Source organism: Astatotilapia calliptera, chromosome 14 (assembly GCF_900246225.1).
Source record: "Astatotilapia calliptera chromosome 14, fAstCal1.2, whole genome shotgun sequence".
NCBI classification, from domain to species: domain Eukaryota; kingdom Metazoa; phylum Chordata; class Actinopteri; order Cichliformes; family Cichlidae; genus Astatotilapia; species Astatotilapia calliptera.
This window is the reverse complement of record NC_039315.1, coordinates 30,689,306-30,710,255: the sequence shown is the minus strand read 5'-3', so window position 1 is coordinate 30,710,255 and position 20,950 is coordinate 30,689,306. Positions and strand designations below refer to the sequence as shown.

The following is a 20,950-nucleotide window of genomic DNA, read 5'->3' as shown; positions in this document are numbered from 1 at the left end:
TGGCCTCATAAAAATGCACTCTGCACCCACTAACTGCACCCCACTTTTACCTCTCTCTTGTTCCTTTCCTCATCCCCTCATTCGCAAAGCAGGCGGCAAAGGCTTACGGTTGTCTGATGTTTTGGGTGGTTCAGTGTGGTTGCCAGAGGTCATAGCAGCCATATTTTCTTAATGGTGGAGTCACTGAAGTCAACAAGGCTGGGTGGCCTTCTCAAGTCGAGTAAAACTAGAGTTTTGTTGCGAAATGGGGCAGCAGCAACAGCAGCAGTTGCTGGAGGTGGCTGATTTTCACCTTGCAGATGATGAAAAGGATGGACTGGAATTTTAAAAGTGTCAACAGCTGGCAATGTCACATTTGTTTTTGCAGCAGCAGCTGCATTTAGCTGAGAACAGGAAGAGGAAAGTGGGAGGAAATTCTGCTGGGAACTTGATGAGTTTACAGACAAACCCTCTTTCTATTTTTCCTGTGTCACACAAGAAGAACATAAAGACACATGCGCTCTCACATTCAAACAGTTCCACACACAACTCTGCCTGTTGTTTCCTGTTTTCTAGCCCTGGGCATCACCTGCAGTGAGGCCCAGTTTAGAAGAGTACCACTGACCTTCGTGTAAACCACTGAACCACTGTAAACCACTGTAAACCACCACTGACCACCTTGACAGTAACCCTCCAGCACGCAAGCAAACAAGCAAGCGAGCACACACATTTACATACACACAAACACGTATATGCATCTCTGGGTCTACTGCAAGCACGTGCACCCAACAGGCCTTGTGCAGTGGAGAGAGCGCCTGAGCCTTGACAGGGAATGACAAATAACTGCAGCAGCCCTGACATGGCGAATGGTCCCACAGTGAACCTGCCTGACTGATTTCCAGCTCTTTGGTGTAGAGAGCGAGCCCGTTCTTTACACAAGGTCCCCAACAACACAAGGCCAACACGTAAAGCTGAATTAACCTGGGAGTCAGACAAGAAGCCAATACTACGTTTTTATCAGCCACCGCGCATGCAGTCGCACTGTCTGCCAAACACGGACTGAATTACTGCACAAGTGATAGCATGTGACCTCATGTTCAGACTGGGTTTTAAATAATTATGCTGAAAATGTACACTCATCCAAACAGCATGTTATAAGAAGAACAAGGTGGGGATCCTCTAAAGGCAGCAAAAGGAAATCTAGTTTATGGCGTACGAGTAAGGCTTTTGTTTTGTTGACACGCATGTATAGAAAAACTTTTGCATAAAGATTAATATTGCTTTAATCTGATCTATGAAAAGTCTTTAATCATGTCATGATTGTCAGGAATGGAAAAACTAACAAAGTAGCGATAGTAAGTCATCTATTTTACATTAAGAAATGATTAAGCACAAACCCACAAAGACTTTTGTGCACATTTGGAAGAGGTTGTGTAAACAACCCAGTGAATCGCACATTTAGTGGGTAGAAAAAATTCAATTAAATCTTATTTATATAGAACGAAATCACAACAACAGTCACTTCAGGGCGCTTTATATTTTAAGGGAAAGACTCCACAATGTTACAGAGAAAACCCCGACAATCAGATGATCCCTTATGCACACTTGGTGACAGTGGGGAGGAAAAACTCCCTTTTAAAAGGAAGAAACCTCCAGCAGAACTAGGTTCAGGGAGGGGCGGCCACCTGCTTTGACCGGTTTGAGGTAAGGGGAGAGACACAGGACAATCTATTCTACATAGTAGAGGTGGTGCAACTTTTGTTGTTGTTTTATCAAGCTGATAAAGCAACAATATAGCAAAGATAGAATCCTAACTACAAGAGCTAATTTACTGTTTCAATGTTGTAATCTTGTTTCACGATGTGTTGTTTTAACGCACACATTTTAACTCTTTATATTAACAAACCCATGTTATAATACCTATAAGTATTTATTTATTTTTAATTATTATTAATATTATTAATTATTCCAACATGATTATCAACTGCATATTGGCTCATGGTTAGTAATTACAATGCACTTTCTAAGGCTTTTTCAGGACACACACATATTCATCAACTCAATAACACACTATAAATACAAGTGCTAAAAACTCTTGATAAATAGTGGGACATTACACTGTAGAAAACATGAATTTTACTGCTAACAAGCAAACAAGTAATCATTAATAATGCATACTTGTGAGTAGCAAGGGGGTAATTTATGTTAATGCCATCAATTTAGGGTTTATGTCTAAACTGATAGTTAATTGAATAGCTGATAATAGACAGTAAGGATAGCATTCAATTACACTTACACTACATATAATATTTATAAATACCATATTATGTATTTGTTAATGATTGAACGTTATTTCATTACTGAGCAGTGAGCCTGTCCTCACTGGTCAAAGGATGTCAGATACTGCTGCTTGCATTGTATTTCAGCCTAAATCACGATCTTTTTCTCAACCTAATCAAGACTAAACATAACCAAACAGATGGCAGCGTAAACACAAAGCAGAAATAAAAAAAATAACAGTGACTGAAGGAGGTCAATGAGCCACAGACTTCATGTTTGGAGTCTTATGATTCCACTCTACCTGCTTTCCTACACATTTTTTAACAAAAGCATTTTTAATATAACTTTACTTTACAAAATATGTTCACTCCACAGTCTTTATGAATCATTTATAGAGTTTGATAAGCAGTAGTTGGGAACTTACAATACCTATTTATATGATGTTCAATTATTAAATAATTACCAAGTATTACCAACTATTATTCCACGGTTTGGAAACAATAACTACCTGTTAGAGAGAGGTTAAATTAACATTTAATGTGCCATTTATTAATTGATATCAGAATATTTAATCTAATATTCTGTAGTTAGTAGTGTTAAATTAAGTCTGTCTGTTTCTGAAAATTCAACGAGACCTCCTTCCAATAACCAGTTTTTCACTTATTAAGCAATAACTAGGACGTTATAATGAGAAAAGTCTTACTAACTTACAATCTGGTTGTGCAGAACAAGGGAAGTGTTGTATAATGACTAATGAAGAGCTAATAAACCACTAATGAATGTTGATAAGCCACCAGCTGAAGGTGAATATAAATGCTACCCTGCAGTTTGCTCTGTGAGTTATTTTGGGGCATCTCTGTGTGCCTCCGTGAGAACATTCAGATCAGCCGTGTTACCCGTTAGCACAAACTTAATAACATATGTTGTGTTAAAACGTGTTGTTATGCTGTGAGTGAAAGGAGGTGTTACAGCTGTGATAAAAGTGATGGGTCGTTTAAGTGTTTGTGATGTAAATGGATGTAATCTGTGTTTAGATAAACAGCCTGTTGGATAAAGTGCGAAGATTTATGGTCCAATTCAGAAAAATGCTTGAGAAAAATCCGGATCAAGATCTGATCAAGAAATCAATAACTTTTGATGGTCGTGTATGTCGTCAGCCATCCGGGTCACTGTAGTCTTAAGGGCTTGAAAAAAAAAACTTTGAAAAAATTAACTTATGTTAATTCAGTAGGCTATTTGTGTTGTGGAAAGGGTTAGAGGAAAATCTAAAGCCCTGCGAAGATGAATCCATCAGATGTTACACGCTTCGGTGTTAATCCTTTCATTTAACCTGTTAAAGAGAAAACAAGCCTTGGATCGCCTTTTCCAGCCCATTGACATGGCATCGTGGCTCAGTGTAGGATGGGGCTTGAGCTCTGTGATCACCCCCGCAGGAAAGCAGCACCCTGCGGAGTTGAAAGCCCTCCCCGGCTGCAGGGACGACGCGGGGCCCTCGCAGGCGGCCCTACGGCCAAACACCGTGCCGCCCACAGAGCCGCCTGCCCCGGCCTCCTGATCCCCGCCAAGCCGCTGCTGATTGAAAAGCAGCCGCCTGTTGGCCCCTCACAGCAGGGCCCGGGGGAAAAGAACGTTTTGGATAATTATCATGTTACTTAGATGTCATTTACAACACAAGACGGCGAGTTTAGCAATGCCACTAACATCTGAAAGGTCCCCCCTCTCTCTCTCTGTTTCTCTCTTTCTGGTTAAAATGAAAGTTACGCGTAATGGTTTTATTTTCGGACGTCTTTCAATCAACAACAACAATTAAGAAAGAGGGCCAAAGGGTGGCATTTGATTTGGGTCAAAAGGCTGCCCTTGAATGGACGTCAACAAAAACAGCAAAACACTGTGAGCCTGTAAATGTCATGAGCACGCTCCAAACTTATTTATGAGGCACAGGAGGGATAGCTTCACCGAGACCAACTTTAATCCTATAATTAGTGGAGATGAACTCCGCCGAAGGCAAACCAGCGTTATTTTTCTACAGCTTTCTCTTTCTAATTCAAGTCCTAATTGTTGCACATGTGATTAAAGTGCCCATATTTCAGAAGGAGACCGTTTTGAATGAAATGTCTTTGTTGTGTGTGTGTGAAGGTGATCACACACCTTCAAAGTGTCTGGATTTTCATAGATTCTCTTAAACAGTGTGAGCTATCGCTATTCTTCTCCCCAGTTATCCCGAGATGATAACCGCGCAGCTGCAGGGGGAGGATGGAGGGGTGGAGGAGTGAAATCAGCGCGGAGATAAAAACAAAAAAGCGATCGAGGGGGTCTGCGTCTTCTTCTTCTTCTCTGGCGTTTGTGTGTGTGATAAGGATAAGGAGGAGGGGAAAAGAAGGAAAGGGAGGAGGAGGGATGAGGGGGGGCGTGGGTGGGGGGGCAAGAGACCCCGTCGTGTTTTGACCCTCCGAAACCTCCCCGCACACCGCCACCATCACCATCACCACCACTCCACCTCCTCCTTCTCTGCACCTCCTCCTCCTCCGTCTCTCCTCTGGAGGCTGAAAACACCATTGCTCATTCCCAGCCGTGACATTTTCCAGCCTGTCGCCGTATGCTGAGCGGACAGCCAAACGCGAGGAGCCAGGAAAGGAAGAAGAAGAAGAAAAAAACTGGGGGGAAAGGAGGGACGCTGTCTGTGAGTCCGTCTTCCACAGCACCGAGCATCCCGACGCTCTGCGATCCGGAGCGAGACGCGCACCAGGCGGAGGCGAGGCGCTGCAGGAAGCCGCCGCTCCCTTTCACACCGGGGGATTGTGGACTACACCGGACACGGCGTAGGACAGGATACGGCAAGCGTTTACGTCTCGGTGGGACATTTTACACCATTTATTTGAGCCTCGCATTACTCCTCCTCATCCGGCAATAGCGTTTAATGGGCTGCTGGGATTATTATAGCGTTTATTAGCTATTATCTTACTATAAAGCATTAGGTCCTCCATAGAATATCAGCCGTCCATAAAACCTCTAGTCCCGTCGTTATGTTGTTATATAAAGCACGATGGACTCGGAGTAAACACACACACGCACACAAGGAGCAGGTCCTAAGTGTTTATATCCAATACCTCACGCTGTTGTTGAATCCCATGGGCTGTTCTTACAATTACAACTTAATTCACAATAAATATAAAAACAAATGCACTTTTATTTCCAGGACCCCGGAAGGCAGAGGAAGGGAGCAAAGCACGCTGCGCTAGCCGAGCAGCGCATCATCATCCCCGGTGTAGGACTGGCTGTCGGGTCGCATGGAGAAGAGGGTAGGGCTGCTCTTTTTTTTCTTTTTTTTAATGAGTGAGGCAGACAAGAGCCTGTCTCGGCTAACATCGTTTTATCATTACAGAGAAGTAATTAGAAAACAGTCACAAAGGGAGCACATGGTAGGAAATCCTCTTGCTTGCAGGGCACATAAAAAAAAAGAAAAAATCAAGGCCCAGTGAAAGGAGAGCAGTGGATGTTTAGTAGGGGAAAGGACAGAACATTAATATCATTTCATGCTATAAAAACTCATCATAAAATATTCTGTATATAGCAGCTAAATGCTTACTTATAATCAATTTGATATTGATTCAAAGAACTTTTTGGCCCACCACTTTTAATCAACCATAATCTATTTCACGAGTTAAAATTCGGTCTAGTTTAGTTTATGCGATGCATAACTTGCAGTGTGGGAACCATAAAAGAATGTCTTTTTTTTTTTTTTTGCGTATAGCCTAATGTCAGATAGGTTTAGAGTGGAGGTCATTAAGAGGCAGAGGAGAAGAGATGCAGCTCTGCAACTCGGTAAGTAGGTCAGTTTTTTTGCTACAGTGATTCAGAGGCTTGGTGGTGGTGGTGGTGGAGGAGGAGAAATAGGCTGACGGGCAGCAGGCGGACAGAGACCTCTGAATGGAGGAAAGCAAGTGTAGATATTCAGTGTGTATACAGAAAATCACTGCCGTGTGAAAACAGCGCAGACAGCGAGAGCAGCAGGGGCCAAACATGGACAACCACGTGTACCGGGAACTGCTTGCACACAGAGCCCATATAAAGAAACTGAAAGATTTTCAGATCGCAGAAATAAAATGGATACTTGCTGTATGGCTCATTTGTATATTGAGAGACAGAAGATTTTCACTGCTCCATTTAACGTTAAATGTTTTTATTCGGGTTCGTACAGTAATAACGCAGATTAAAAGAGAAAAGTTAAAAATTAAAATTAAACAATCAATTCAAATGGAAATCAGTGCTTTAACGTGTCTCTGCGAAAAACACGCCTATATTGTGGCGCTCCAGTCTATAACCTGCAACAGGTACGGGTATTTTACCCTCAGAAGAAATATGTAGATTTCGTTTTGGAAAGCTGTAGATAATCATTTCCATATCTTAGGCAAATTTAATAATTAATACAATTTTTAAACAGTGCATTATAGAAATATATGCTAAATCTATGTTCTTTCCTTGTGGAGGGTATCGCCCGCTGCTTGCGCTTTGCGATTTTTAAGGTTTATTGATTTTAGAAGAGCGTGGAAAATCTGAAGTTTAGCACAAAATTATCAAAAATATCCACACTTAGTTATTTTCCAGTAAAATGAAAGCAGGCTTGTACTTTTAAGCCCATAGATTAAATTGCGTGTTTCTTGTTTTAAAACACAGTTTTTAAATTTCAGTTTGAAAGAATTTATATTTACAGTTAAATTATTCTCCGCTGATAGAACATTAGCTTCTTTTGCTCAGCTTTACTTTCACATAGTGTCTGACATTTATGAAACACAGCATCTGCTCCAGGTTTCCTCTTTTAGAAAACTTTGCGTTACTGTGGCGCATATGACCATAGTCAAACAGCTCAAAGTCTCCTGTTAGGCCAGCTATAACTTCTTTTTTTTTAAATATAATGAAAATGTTGTTCTGCCATCTGAATCCTGTTTACCGGCTCCGTGACTTTTCTGGAAAAAAAAAGGGAACATTCGCGGAATTTGTCATCTCGACTTGTTCGCTTTGATCCGCCTCGACGCACGGAAACTCGATAGGGGCCGTGCGTAAAGAGAGACGCGCAATCTGATAGCGGTGATTGTGTTAATAGCCAGCCTCCATAAAAACTAGAAGGTGTCCGGGGACAGGGCCTCAGAGCAGGTGCTTTCTGTGATCCCGGTGGCCATATGTGAGGCTGAAATGCAACAATTTGATAAGGCGTTTAGGACAGTGGTTCCCAAAGTGGGGTCCGGAGACCTCCAAAGGGGTCCTAAAGAGGGGTTTTCATGGAAGGCATGTGCATGCGTGTAAAGAGGAATGATTTAATTTCTGTTTCATTCTTTTATGTAATTCCCAGAGGTTAACATTGAGGGAGAATAATTGCTTTTATACCAGGTTTCACTGTCTCACCACTTGCAGGTTATCTGCTTTTGCACTATACAAATAAACATCACTGATGATCTGGAAGTGGACACTTCTGAGTAAAATAAATAAAAAAATAATGTGGTTAATCAGAAACCTTTATTTGGAAACAGTCTGCGCAGTCTGGTAAAAACCAGCCTAAGCGCATCATAACATTAATGACTGGATTAAAATAACACTGAAGTTAAAGGTGTCCATGCTGGGGTCACTTGTCCCGTGCAGTCTGATCCCAGTGGCCCTTTGGGGGTGTAACAGGAGTCCCAGAAGCAGATCTTCTGACCTGAGCAACATCACCTTAGAGACTGAGTTTCAATAACTCAATAAAACTCACACAGAGACAGAGCAAGTTGGGGGAACCAGGGAGTCAGACATGTGGATTCATGACACGTATTTTGAGGGCTGCTGAGTGCACGATTGTCTCTGTGCATGTGTGAGTCATTGCGTCTGCAACATATGTCTGTGTATGATTCCCTCTGCAAGTGGGCCTCAGTGAGGCTGTCACACAGCAAATCATGAGAGATGTCTGCACAGCTACTGTCTTGTCTGAGTAATGCAACCAGGATACTGTATTAGCAGCTACAGGCTTGCTGTCTTTCTTCAAAGATGACATCGCCTTCTTTTGTTATCTCCTCCTCTTCTTCTTAGCTCACAGAAAGTAAACTTTTCAAGTAGTGAGGATAACTGCTTTGCAGCTCTGCTGCTGCTGCTTCTGTTTGGCTTTCATGAGTGTTTTAGGATCCTGGCATTGCTAGAATTTCCTTAAGTATCTCATCATTCTACCAAAGTGAAAAAAAAAGCAATTTTTCATAATTAAAGTGCATCTTTCCTCCTCAGATGATCCAGGCCATTTTTCTCATGAACGTTACATCAAACTGCAGTGACACTGGTTCGACAGTTAGTTTCAGATTAGCTAGGATTACTAGTTGTAATAGCACTTACACACATACTCAAACTTACAATATCAATATGCGGTCATTTTCCATTTATATAAATGACAGCATAAACAGAAGCATACAGATATAAACCCACATCAGGTCTAGTAACTGTAACTGTATATTAGACCGTTCCACTGACAGCCCGACCACATAATAAAATCCCAGTGTGATTTGATGTCAGACAGCCACAGATGTCCAACGTGTCTCATGTTTTCTGTCTTTTCATCTAATTGTGTTTCAGTATGAAGAGCTGGTGCACTACTCAGGGTCAGAGGGCATGTCGGTGGGGGGGTACGGGGATGAAGTCCGGGGGCTTCCTCCCCCGCAGTACGGACCCACCATCCCCGACTCCCTCAAACACCACAAGGACCAGATCTACGGGTAAGCATGTGTCAAAAAATGATTTAGTAGCCTTCCAGTGGCTAGAAAAATTTTAAGTACATGCACACTCTTATGAGATTAACATAAAGTATATGTTTGTGCTGAATATGAAAATACACATGGAGTGTTTATAGCTGTGTGCAACATAAATACTGCGGTTTAAAGTTTCTCTTAACACATGAATGTCAACTGTGACTGTGTTTATGTATAGTTTGTTAACTCTGTGTGTGTGTGTGTGTGTGTGTGTGTGTGTGTGTGTGTGTGTGTGTGTGTGTGTACAGTCACCCACTGTTTCCACTGCTGGCCTTAGTGTTTGAGAAGTGTGAGCTGGCCACCTGCTCCCCTCGAGACTCCACCTCCCTGTCAGCAACCTCCCACCTCCCTGGCATGACCAATCACAGCGACGTCTGCTCCTCCGAATCCTTCAACGATGACATCGCCGCCTTCGCAAAGCAGGTGAGCGGTGACTGTGAGGCCCAATCAGAGAACCAGGTCTCAGCTGATGTTGTTTGCTTACAGATTTTTTTAATACCGGGTTGTAGATTCGGTCAGAGAAACCCATTTTTTCTTCCAATCCCGAGCTGGACAATTTGGTATGATGCACCAACTAACTTCACACTTAACTCAGATTTCACATTGTGGGATATGTTTTCATAACTAAAGTGCATCTTTCCTCCTCAGATGATCCAGGCCATACAGGTTCTTCGCTTTCATTTACTGGAGTTAGAGAAGGTTGGTGAGACTGCATGTTGTTGATGTTATCTTTGTTTAGCATCATATTTCTTTTTATTAAACTAAACAAGAAAGGCAATAAGTCTGTAAAATTCTTATTGTTATAGTTATAATTTCTTTAAATTTGAAATATGTGCACCTGTCCTTTAATCTGTTGGTAGGCTTAAAGCTTAAAGCTCATTATTAGGTATTATTAGTATTAATTATTAAGTAAAAATCTGTAAAAATAAATAAATAAATAAATCTTTTTCCCAAGGTGCACGACCTGTGTGATAATTTCTGCCATCGCTACATCACCTGTCTGAAGGGCAAAATGCCCACAGACCTTGTGCTGGATGAGCGAGAGGGTGGGTCCAAGTCTGACATGGAGGATTTCACCGGGTCCTGTACCAGTCTGTCGGAGCAGGTGAGACGTTGGATGTTGATCGGCATGCTTATCACACATCCATCTGTGTCCACTGAGAATCCAGAGTAGTGCCCCTAGTGTTTCTCAATTCCCTTTTATTCCGCCTGTACTAGGAATTCCTCATCTCACCTCTGTCCTCCATCTTTCCCTGTGCCTGCAGAATGCATCGTGGCTACGAGAGCCAGATGAATGTGCCACTACTCCTCTGGGAACGCCAGGCACCTGTGGCCTACCTTCACACAGCACAGCAGACACCTGTAGTGATGCAGGTACACATACGCTAGCACAGATCTTAGCTGCATAATTATAATAGCCAAAGGAAGTCGCAGCTATGATATATCTAAAACCATCAGGGAATTAAATTTAACTCTTTCCCCAATCTCTGTACCCTCAATGATGTGTTTCTCAATATATATCTATAAATACTTAGTTTGATGGCCATAAGAGCAGGCTTCAGGTTTTTCTGAGGGTAGTCCTAATAAACTGTATAGGGAGAGGTCATTCTCACTAACGTCTGATGCACAGCCAGTCCTTTTGTGCTGGAAGCATGCCTGAAACATGACAGAAACCACTCAGTTTAGAGAAGAGACATAAGGGTGTTACCTGGCAGGTGTCCACAGGGTTAAAGAGTCAGAGTACAGAAAAGACAGGCAGATAGAGTGGAAAGCAAAAGAATCAGTTTGCGCAGAGCAGAGGACAATTTGTGCGTGAGACATGATCATATGTGTATTATTTACATGACATCAATAGTTAATGATGAACAGAGCTACTGTGTGCACCAGAAAACACTGCAGTGAGGAAGCAGACACAGGGAAAGCAGGTTACACATTCACTGTGTATAGTAAGAATATAAATAACTGTGTGTTAAAACAAGCCAGTATTATCATAACTACTGGTAGCTGCATTGATAATCAATGAATCACTTTAGGTGTTTTTAAACAAAAATGAGAAACATTCTTCGCTTTCAGCTTCTTAAAGACAAATTACTGCCTTTCTCTGTCATTTGCAATATTAAATATTTCAAGCTGGATAGAAAAAATAGTTTCAGTGCAATAACTCTAGAAAATTAACCATCTTTCAACCGTAAAATGAATGACATGCACAGCAGTTATACTAAACTGTAAAATAATAGTTATGGTGAGTTTGATTTGTGAAAGCAGAGTGTGGTTTTAAAGCTGACGCAGTTTGCCTGTCTCGGGTCAAACACATTTGCTTAGTGGGCTCGCGTGAGTTGGGACCTGATAGATGCTGGCAGTCATTTAGGATGATGATGATTCCATGGTCTCCCTGCAGGCGATGGTCTCGATGGAGGCGTGGCCTCTCCCAGCACAGGTGAGGAGGACGAGACGGACAGAGACAGGAGGAACAACAAGAAGAGGGGGATCTTCCCTAAAGTGGCCACAAATATCATGAGAGCTTGGCTCTTCCAGCACCTGTCGGTGGGTTGGCTTTTCATCTACCTTCCACATTAAAGTGAATTATTACCCTTGAAAATATTGAATTTAAACGGTAGTTAAGTCATCCTTCCACACTGGTAACCAAACAAAGGAAGTCTGCGCGCTGTAATTAGTGAAAGAGAGGATTTAGCATGGAACAAAACGTCTATGACAGGAATAGAAAGAGGGGTGAATGGAGGTATAATGGAGGTCAATTAAATTAAATGAAAAATCTGGGATTAAGTGATTATGTGAATATGCTTGCTGCTGAATAATTGTGGAAGCGACAGAAATGGAGTGAGTAATTGTTGGTGAGCTGCTTGGATTGGTAATTAGCTACTAAATGAGGCAGGTCAAATGTTGCTTCACTTCAATTATTAAAACGTGTGTGTGAGTTAGAGAGAGATACTGAGATGGAAAGCGAGAGGGGCTGATGAGGGTGAAAATGGGAGTGCAGATGTTCGCTCAGACGGAAGGTCATCGATGTTCGAGCTGAGAGCTCACACACGTCGCTTTATTCTAGATTCAGGCCTCGAGATGATTCTCAACAAAAGCTGAAAAGATCACAGCGCAGAGTCTGGAATGTTTGATTTCTCTAACCTGAGCCTCGTGTGTCCTCCTGCAGCATCCGTACCCATCTGAGGAGCAGAAGAAGCAGCTGTCACAGGATACAGGACTGACCATCTTACAGGTCAACAACTGGTAAGTGTGCTCAACATCAGTTACATTTTTAGATGTGAAGCATAACCTTTACATTTTATGTTTCTTATGCCAAGATTTATTTTTATTGTGCATGTTACTAGTTTTGTGATTTGGTGCTATATGAACAGAACTGCGTTCCAGGGTTTAAACTTTGTCCAATAGTTACGCTCCTTTAGGCTCCGCCCCTCTGACGTTCATTGTTCCTTTAAAGTGTGGCAGGGAAAGGTTTTTTTTCCTTTTTCTGTAGGTTAAACCAGAAGTTAGCATCACCTTTGTTTTCTCCGCACAAAGCAGATTCTTGTTCTTTAATTATCGTGTAAAATAAAAGCTCATGGCATGTCAGCAAATTAATCTGAATGAATGCACATCTCTTTTCTGATCTTTGCAGCATAAGTACAATTGGAAAAACTAAAATGCAGGCATTATGGTATAAACAAAACCACCTGGGTTCAGCGTAATGACGTTAATTGGCCCATTGTTAGTCAGTAGTGCTATTTTTTGTCATTATGCAAATGTGTGGGTGATTGAGCATGCATCCAGATTTCTAAAGCTTAAAGCTAGACCTTATTTCATCTTTCTAACCAAAGAGACCTGAATCCAAACGAGGGAACCAGAGGTGTAGAACTGCTATATCTCTTCTGGGTTTTAGGACTCGTTTCTCTGGTGCTCTATTGATGGAGATTTAAGATCCTCCCTGCCAGCATGCCCTGTTTTTAATGTTGTGTTGAAATTATGTTGCTGCTACTTTGCTTTGTGAACTTTTTTTGCAAGTTTTTATTCTACAAAGCCCAAAGTATTTTTTTTTAATCCAGTTAAAAAGTGCACACAAAAAAAATTGATTTGAAAATAGACATTTAATGTACTTTACTGGAGTGTGCCGTGTAACAGGAAGCATTTTTCCCAAGCTGCAGTGCCATGTAATTCACAAGCTCTGTGTTCGGAATAGTAAACCAATAATCAAATAATCAAATTATTTAGTGCTCGCATCTTTCCTATACACTCTCTGAGCACACACACACACACGCACGCACGCACACACACACACACACACACACACACACACGCACGCACACACACACACACACACACACACACACACACACACACACAAATCCAATCAATGCAGATCAATCAATTATCACAGGGCTGATCGATACGTCCTTTGCCCTAACGCTGATTTACTCTGTCCTCTGAAAGGGTTAAGTGGTTGTAAAATGGAAAAGGTTAATAGTCTCCCGGTCAGCCTTTTTCTCCATTAACGGGTGTCTCTCTCTCTCTCTCTCTCTCTCTCTCTCTCTCTCTCTCTCTCTCTCTCTCTATCTATGTGAATGCTTCATACAGGTTCATCAATGCCAGGAGGAGAATAGTCCAGCCAATGATTGATCAGTCAAATCGCTCAGGTCAGTGTTTAGTCAGTCATTCAGTAAATCTAAATGTGTGCATATGAGTGTGTGTCTGTTGTGTATTTGTGTAAGAAGGCGTGTGTTGTCTCACAGGTCAGGGTGGTCCCTACAGCCCGGAGGGCGCGGCTCTCGGGGGCTACGGGCTTGACGGCCAGGCCCACCTCGGGCTTCGAACAGCAGGTACGGCAGAATTAAATACAGCTGAACTGCATTCGTCACTAGGAGCACAAACACTATAGTTTATTTTGACAGACACACACCGTTTGTGCTGCTGGAAATACTCATTAGCACACCAAATGTGGAGTTATCCATCTCTGAAAACACCCCCCAACAACTGCAGCACCAAGCTGAATCTGGAAATCATTATGTTATTATATTATGATATATTATATCTTCAATAGGAGCCTTTGGTTTTGGAACTAAATTAAGGAGGGAAGTTGAAATTATTAAGAAATGTTTGTTTTGGTCTTTTCAGTTTGCTGTAGAAGTTAGTATGAAGTATGAATCTATAGAAAATTACCAGCAACGCTGATTATGAAACGAAAATAAATGAAAATAAATAACATGGATTAGGTGAAATATCTATACATATTAAATAAAATATAACTACCTGCGTGGCTACAGTTAATTAACGACCCACCAGTTTCTTTTTCATTTTCATTTCTAGTTGAAGTAGAAGTTTTAAAGTTTGTGATTTTAATATTAACAAAAAACTTTGCCCAGCACTAAACACCACTCTGAAATACCAAACCCCGTGTCCTAAAATAAAGTTGTTAAAAAACCTCTTAAAAGTCAGCAGCAGTGTTCAAGGGACTGAAATACATGCTGTACAGCAGGGCATTGTTTAAAACCTGCATACGTTTGTTTTTAAGTCTGACAGGGATGTTTCCTGATTTATAGAATATTGCAATGAATTATAACAATTATTTGTAGCTTTAATTGAAAGCTGTTACAAATTTCAAAGGATTCAGGTGCTTAAGAGGAACTAAACAGGTGAACCTGCACTGAATACCTGCGTCAGGTTCACATAGTTTCCAGTGCAAACCTATAATCCATTAATAATGTGAAAAGACTGATTTAAGACAGAAGGGAAGGGTCTTCTGTACTTCTGCATCTTGGAGGATCCTCGTAAATATTCCACTTTCTTCTCGCACCAGGTCTCCAGGGAATGTCCTCCCTGCAGGGTGACTACCCCGGCGCTCTCCTGTCCCAACCAGGCTATCCTCCCCACCCAGGACCGTCCCTCCATTCTTATCCTGGCCCGCACCCTCACGCGGCCATGCTGCTCCACCCGCCGCCTCATGCACACCCCGCAGAGCCGCTGCTCACCCAAGGACTGGACATACACGCACATTAGTTGTGGGAGGATCTGGGGTGTATATGTGGTGTGTGTGTGTGTGTGTGTGTGAGAGAGAGAGAGGGGTAATTGCCGTTTGAATGTGTGTATATGTTTGGAGGGATATGTATGCGTGTGTGTGTGTGAGTGCGTGCAGCTGATTATGTGTAATGAAGGTACACTATTTAAAGAAAAAAAGACACATTTCTCCAAAAGTTTACATTCCCCACTGAAAGACACTGACCTCAATGTAGCTGTTCCACCCTAACACACATGCACACAAACACACACTCACACAAGTGGATGTGACCCTTACACACATGCGTTAGTCTGGACCCACAGGTTTAAGCCATACCTCTTTCAGAGTAGAAGTGCTTCCTCTTCTTTAAATGACTCCACTGTGTCCTGTGGGTGAGACATATGCTTTAAACTACACTTCCCATCATGCCTGCTGAACCACAGGAAGACCCAGGGATTGGATCAGACACACCGATGAATACTCATCCCGGACTTTTTGCCACAGCACGGGGCTCGGGTCCTGTGAGCACGCCTTCTTCACTCCTCCCTGTCTTCCTACACATGTTTGACTGTCAGAGACTGAGACACACACACACACACACACACTCCCCTTCACACACAAACTTTATTTAAAGCTTTGTTCTTTTGTTTTTTTGTGTTGTTATTTTTTTTGTTAGTTTTTTCTTATTCTATTTTTATATTTATGCACGCCACTCCAGGCGGCTGCAGCTTCACGTGAGTTTATTGAAATATTAGTGCTCTTCCTCAGCATGAAGCTAAACACTATGAATGACTTCCAGTCTGCCTCGCTATCGTACCACTGACCTCCTTAAGACGCCTGCAGGCGTCCGTTACCTTAGGATCTTTCCTATACACACGCACATACACACACATTGCAGTAAACACTACATTGAAAGCCATTGCAGCACGCACACGCACGCACACACAAAGTCCTCTGTAAGCATTTCTATTACAGTGTTGTCTGTCACAGCGGTGCGTGAGGGGAGCTGCAGCCAAAGGACTCTTTAAACATTCGGCTCCCTCTCCACTCTGCTTGGACTGCTGAAGTATTTCTGAATGATTATGATGATGAAGATGTTGATGGGACTACAGTTAAAGTATTAAAATCTTTTTATAAAACTTGAGGGTTTTTTGTCTTAAACCAGTAATATTATCACATGACATTTATTAGCAGGTTAAAATTAACTTTTGCAAGTGTTCCTTTATTTAAAAGCTTATCGTAACATGGTCGTAATGTCTGCATAAGCAAATTGTACGAATCATGATCAGAAAATTCATATTTGTCGTGAAGCAATGTGTTTCCCAGAAAAATTAGAAGACATCGGTTCAGTCAAGGCCACTGTAGTCAAAAGAAGACGGTTATTTCCATCTGCAGTGATTCATATTCTGGCATGGATCTGTTCTGGGATCTCTCCACTCTTGAGGAGGGGAGAGCAACACATCGCTGAGCAATAACAACAGGCCTAACACTGATTAAGTCATGCAGCATGAAAGGAGAAGCAGGTATCGGGGAGTGGATTGCAAAGCATTGCATTGCATTGGTTGAAAAGCAAATACATAAGCAAATGGTCACAACCACAGTACCATAAATGAAGCAGAAAGCACCCTAAAGATCTGCCAGCTGGACACATTGAAAGGTATCGATGATATGACATGATACTGATATAAGCTGATTTTCACCTCATTGTCTGTGAGTGTTCTCAACCTGGTCACCCCTTTAAAAATGATCTGGCACTCAAATGTGTTGTAAACTGCTTGTGTTTCTTAGATTTAAACGAGACAGTGGTTAAATCAAATGACCTTAAAATGAAATTCTTCAACTGTAAATAAAATAGTGTTGTTAAACTCCTTAAATTAAAGCTGGAAGCTCAAACTTCTAATGCTTTATGAATGCTCCATTTCACATCTACTGAGGTGATGTGAATAAAAAACGGAGAAATGTGTGCATCTGGTTTTATTTGGCACATACACAAGCCTGTGCAAAAGCTGAGTGATAATACGTCTGATGTACATAAAGGATAACCCAGACAAATGTCAAATTATGAACTCAGCTTTGCATTGCATTTCTATCGTATGCTGTAAAGAGCCATACATTCAGAGTGCAGGCTTTTTGATGAAAACACAGCCACTTATGAGTAAACACACGGCTCATTTTGCAGAAACAGTCATTTAAAAGTTTGGAGTTCCTTAAATGCATCTATTCTCCTCAACTATAAACCTTTTCTCTTATTGGTAGATATATACACATATGGCAATGGGACAGCAAAGCTAATGCAAAACAGCACCGAGAAATAAAAACAGCTCGTGAGATTTACAACAATCCGTTCCACTTAGAAAATGTGGAACTCCAGAGACATTCAAACATTCATAACAAACATCGCAGCCGCTGGCTTTTCTAAGAACCATTTTTTGAAAAATGGTGCGATCTTTCTCTATTTTCCACTCATAAGTCACGTCGGTGTCCTCTGACTATCTGTTTATCTGATGGAGGCCTCAGGCTGCAGCTGCAGTGATCTGTCACGCAGGCTGGATTATCACAGGGAGGAAAAAAAGAGTCCGAATTCTTAAATGTTTTATAGCGCAGACAAGAGCTCACATTCTTCTTTCCTGTCTGTTTATGCCATATTTAGAAGCACAAACACTTAAAACTTGAGCAGCCTGTCGCCTCACTTTCCCCCCTTAAAGCCTGGTAGACACCAATCCTATTCATAACCTTCACCTCTCTTCTACTTTAGGCCCCAAACATCCACACATAATTACACCGTTTGCTGCCTTACATCCACTCACAGCACCCAAAGGACACAACAAACACGTAATACCCCATCCTCGCCCTACCCCCATTTGGCCTGCAGGAGGATGGGGACTTGCAGGGGAGGTCAGAGGCCAGAGTTCAGACAGGGGTCAACAGGAAATGGTCGTTCTCCCTTAGCACGCAGGTCCTGACCTCAGCACTCCTCCACTTTTCGTTTCTCTTTGTCCCTTCACGCACTCGCTCCTCAGCCATGCTGGTCAGGACGGGCCCCTCACTTTTACTCTCTAATCCCCCCCACCCCCCCATGCAGCCCTGTATGCCTGGTAATCCCTTTTTTTTTTTCACAACACTGTCATGCAAATAGTTCAGCAACTTTTGTTTCAGTATGATCTGTGAAAATGTACCATTATTTTTTATACTGGTTTTGAAACTGAGCTCTGCACCAAAGTAGATACTAAAGCCTACAGCAAACACACTGTCCATCACACTGCCACTGTTTAGTCAGACCAAAAGGAGGGCACAAAAGTCAAAAAGGGATAACAGGAAGTTTTTCAGTGAGACATTTTATATAATTTTATATAAATGTCTCTCCCTGGTGAAGCACAGAGTCTCTCCAGGGGATGTGGATAACCAGGGGAATGAATGAATATGGTTTGTCTATGAAAAATAACATCTTGATGGTGCCGTATCTGACATTTAGCATATCACGGAGTGAAGGGCATGGTTTTAAATATTTGAGAACCTCCAGCATCAACATGGGAAAAGATGAAGAAATGCAAAGAAATGTCTCCTTACCACTGAAGTTTAAGCCTGAGGCCTTTACATTCTCAATCCATATAACCTAAGTGTGTAAACATGTATGTTTAAACAAGAAAAAGGCTGTAATATCAATATTCACTCCTCTGACCTTTGAAACAGATGATTGGTTTTCAAATGACACGCTGTTTTTATAATCTGTACAAAAAAACACACACACATTATCATTAATTTTCCCCCTCAGCATCAGAAAATAATATTAATAATAATAACCAGAAATAATCACACCTGTCAGTGCACGGGACTTATTGACAGAAAATCTGCTGTAGCCCGTAGAGGTGTGTAGTTTGGCATTACAGTAGATTTGAGCCATACAGCGTCACAAATCAGATTTTTACTTTTATTTTCTTAATGCATTAAAGCTCACTTTGTGGGAAACACTTATTATTTATTTATTAAATTCACATAAGATCAAGCTATTCCGATTTTTATTGCAGCACTGGTGCAGTGTTGGCCCTTCATATACATATCACTACACTCCTTACATCTCCATCGTTTCAAGACTCATCTTCTTGAATTTGACGATTCAGGTTATTGAAGCAAAATGAACACGTGTGGAAATGTGCACACCTGTGTGCATAAATGTGCGTGTGTGTGTGCATAAACATTGCACAGTTCCATTTTAATATAAAGTCTGCGTGGTTGAGCAGGAGAGAGAGAAAGAGAGAGAGAGGAGGAGGGTTACTGTGGTGGTCATTAATCATTCAATTACACACCTGTCAGAGTTCAGACAAGTAGGAGAGATGGGGAGGGGGAGGGAGTAACAGAGAGAGGGGTAGAGAAAGAGAAAGGAATGGAGGAATGCGGGGGGGGGGGGGGGGGGGGGGGACTGAATGACAAGGGAGAATGTAAAATCTCCACGAGGGTTAAAAAGAGAAAAGGAGAAAGTTTTATTGTGGGCGTGTGAATGAGCTGTGACAGAGGAAAGCTGTTGTACGGTGATGGTTAGTCAGAGGCTGCAGTAAAGACAAAGGACCCTCACGCGCATCATAGAGGGACAAGAGACATGTGAGGACAAGGAAGAGCACGGCAGTAAAGATGCTCTGCTGTTCAACGGGATTGCTTTGGTCAAAGTGAGACATTACAAGGTGCACTGTGGGAGTTATGAAAAGCAAAGGAGGGGGAAAGAAGTATATCGTTATTAATAATTCAATTCAATTTTATTTATACAGCACCAAATCGCAGCAACAGTCACCTCAAGGCGCTTTATACTGCAAGGTAGACAGAGCAAATCCCAACAATCATATGACCCCCTATGAGCGAGCACTTTGGCGACAGTGGGAAGGAAAAACTCCCCTTTTGACAGGAAGGAACCTCCAGCAGAACCAGACTCAGGGAGGGGCGGCCATCTGCTGCAACCAGCTGGGGTAAGACGGTGAATTATTTTTATTTACTGTCTGCACTCCCTGTCTATGTAATGTATCACATTAAATCAACTTACTGTACTACTATCGTGTTAATATAGTGAAGAAAAACTACAATATTTAACTGAGTAACTGAGTTACTAAGTAGTTGTGTGAAGTAATATATAATGCAGATATTTGAGGGAACATTAATAAATCAAACTTTGTTTTCCCGTCCTTGTTTCTTTATATGTGAGCATGTGTGTGTGTGTGTGTGTGTGTGTGTGTGTGTGTGTGTGTGTGTGTGTGTGTGTGTGTGTGTGTGTGTTGCAGTTTCCGTGTTTAGCTGCAGTATCTCAAACGCCTCAGGCCACAGCCATCTGTGCCCCCTCCCACATCCCTGCCTTACGCTCTTCATTTCACACACACACACACACACACACACACACACACACACACACACACACACACACACACCACCACCACCACCTCTGCCACTGCCATATATCTAATTTATGGCAGTGGTGAGTGAGTTACACACACTCATGTATGCATAATATATCACATATGTGAAAGGACTATGTGTGGGAGAATGACACGTACTGGCCATGTATGGTTTGGACCACAACTCTATCTTCAGCACTTCTTAAAATATTGCCCATGTGTGTACGTATATGTATGCATGTGTGTGTGATATAGAGAATCACTACAAATGTGATTCAGTGTGTATCGCAGCATTTCTTGCTCTGTCCACCAACTATCACATACTGATAGTATGTGTAAAGAAAAAGTGTGTGTGTGTGTGTGTGTGTGTGTGTGTGTGTGTGTGTGTGTGTGTGTGTGTGTGTGTGTGTGTGTGTGTGTGTGTGTAAAGGCCCAGCTGTTTCTGGGCTTGCCATCCACATGCAGGCAGAATGCCAGATGTCTCATTAGGCAAATTTGATTGGCTCGGTCATTTAGAATGCAGCGATGAGAGGGTTCCATATGTGCATGTACAT

The 20,950-nt window shown here is 41.9% G+C and overlaps 1 protein-coding gene across 2 annotated transcripts; it reads left to right on the top strand.

Moving 5' to 3' along the window:
- The first annotated feature begins 4,682 nt into the window (after positions 1-4,682).
- Positions 4,683-15,099, top strand: meis3 (myeloid ecotropic viral integration site 3). Of its 2 annotated transcripts, XM_026193365.1 has the most exons (14): positions 4,683-5,111; positions 5,456-5,558; positions 6,011-6,081; positions 8,848-8,987; positions 9,269-9,443; positions 9,530-9,580; positions 9,669-9,719; positions 9,976-10,125; positions 10,286-10,394; positions 11,419-11,564; positions 12,187-12,263; positions 13,605-13,663; positions 13,760-13,846; positions 14,824-15,099. In XM_026193365.1, the coding sequence occupies exons 3-14, from the start codon at positions 6,064-6,066 to the stop codon at positions 15,021-15,023; spliced, it is 1,263 nt and encodes a 420-aa protein (XP_026049150.1). In that variant the 5' UTR covers positions 4,683-5,111; positions 5,456-5,558; positions 6,011-6,063; the 3' UTR covers positions 15,024-15,099. The 2 variants fall into 2 exon arrangements, with proteins under 2 accessions (XP_026049150.1, XP_026049151.1); XM_026193366.1 differs by lacking the exon at positions 6,011-6,081.
- Positions 15,100-20,950: the final 5,851 nt, after the last annotated feature.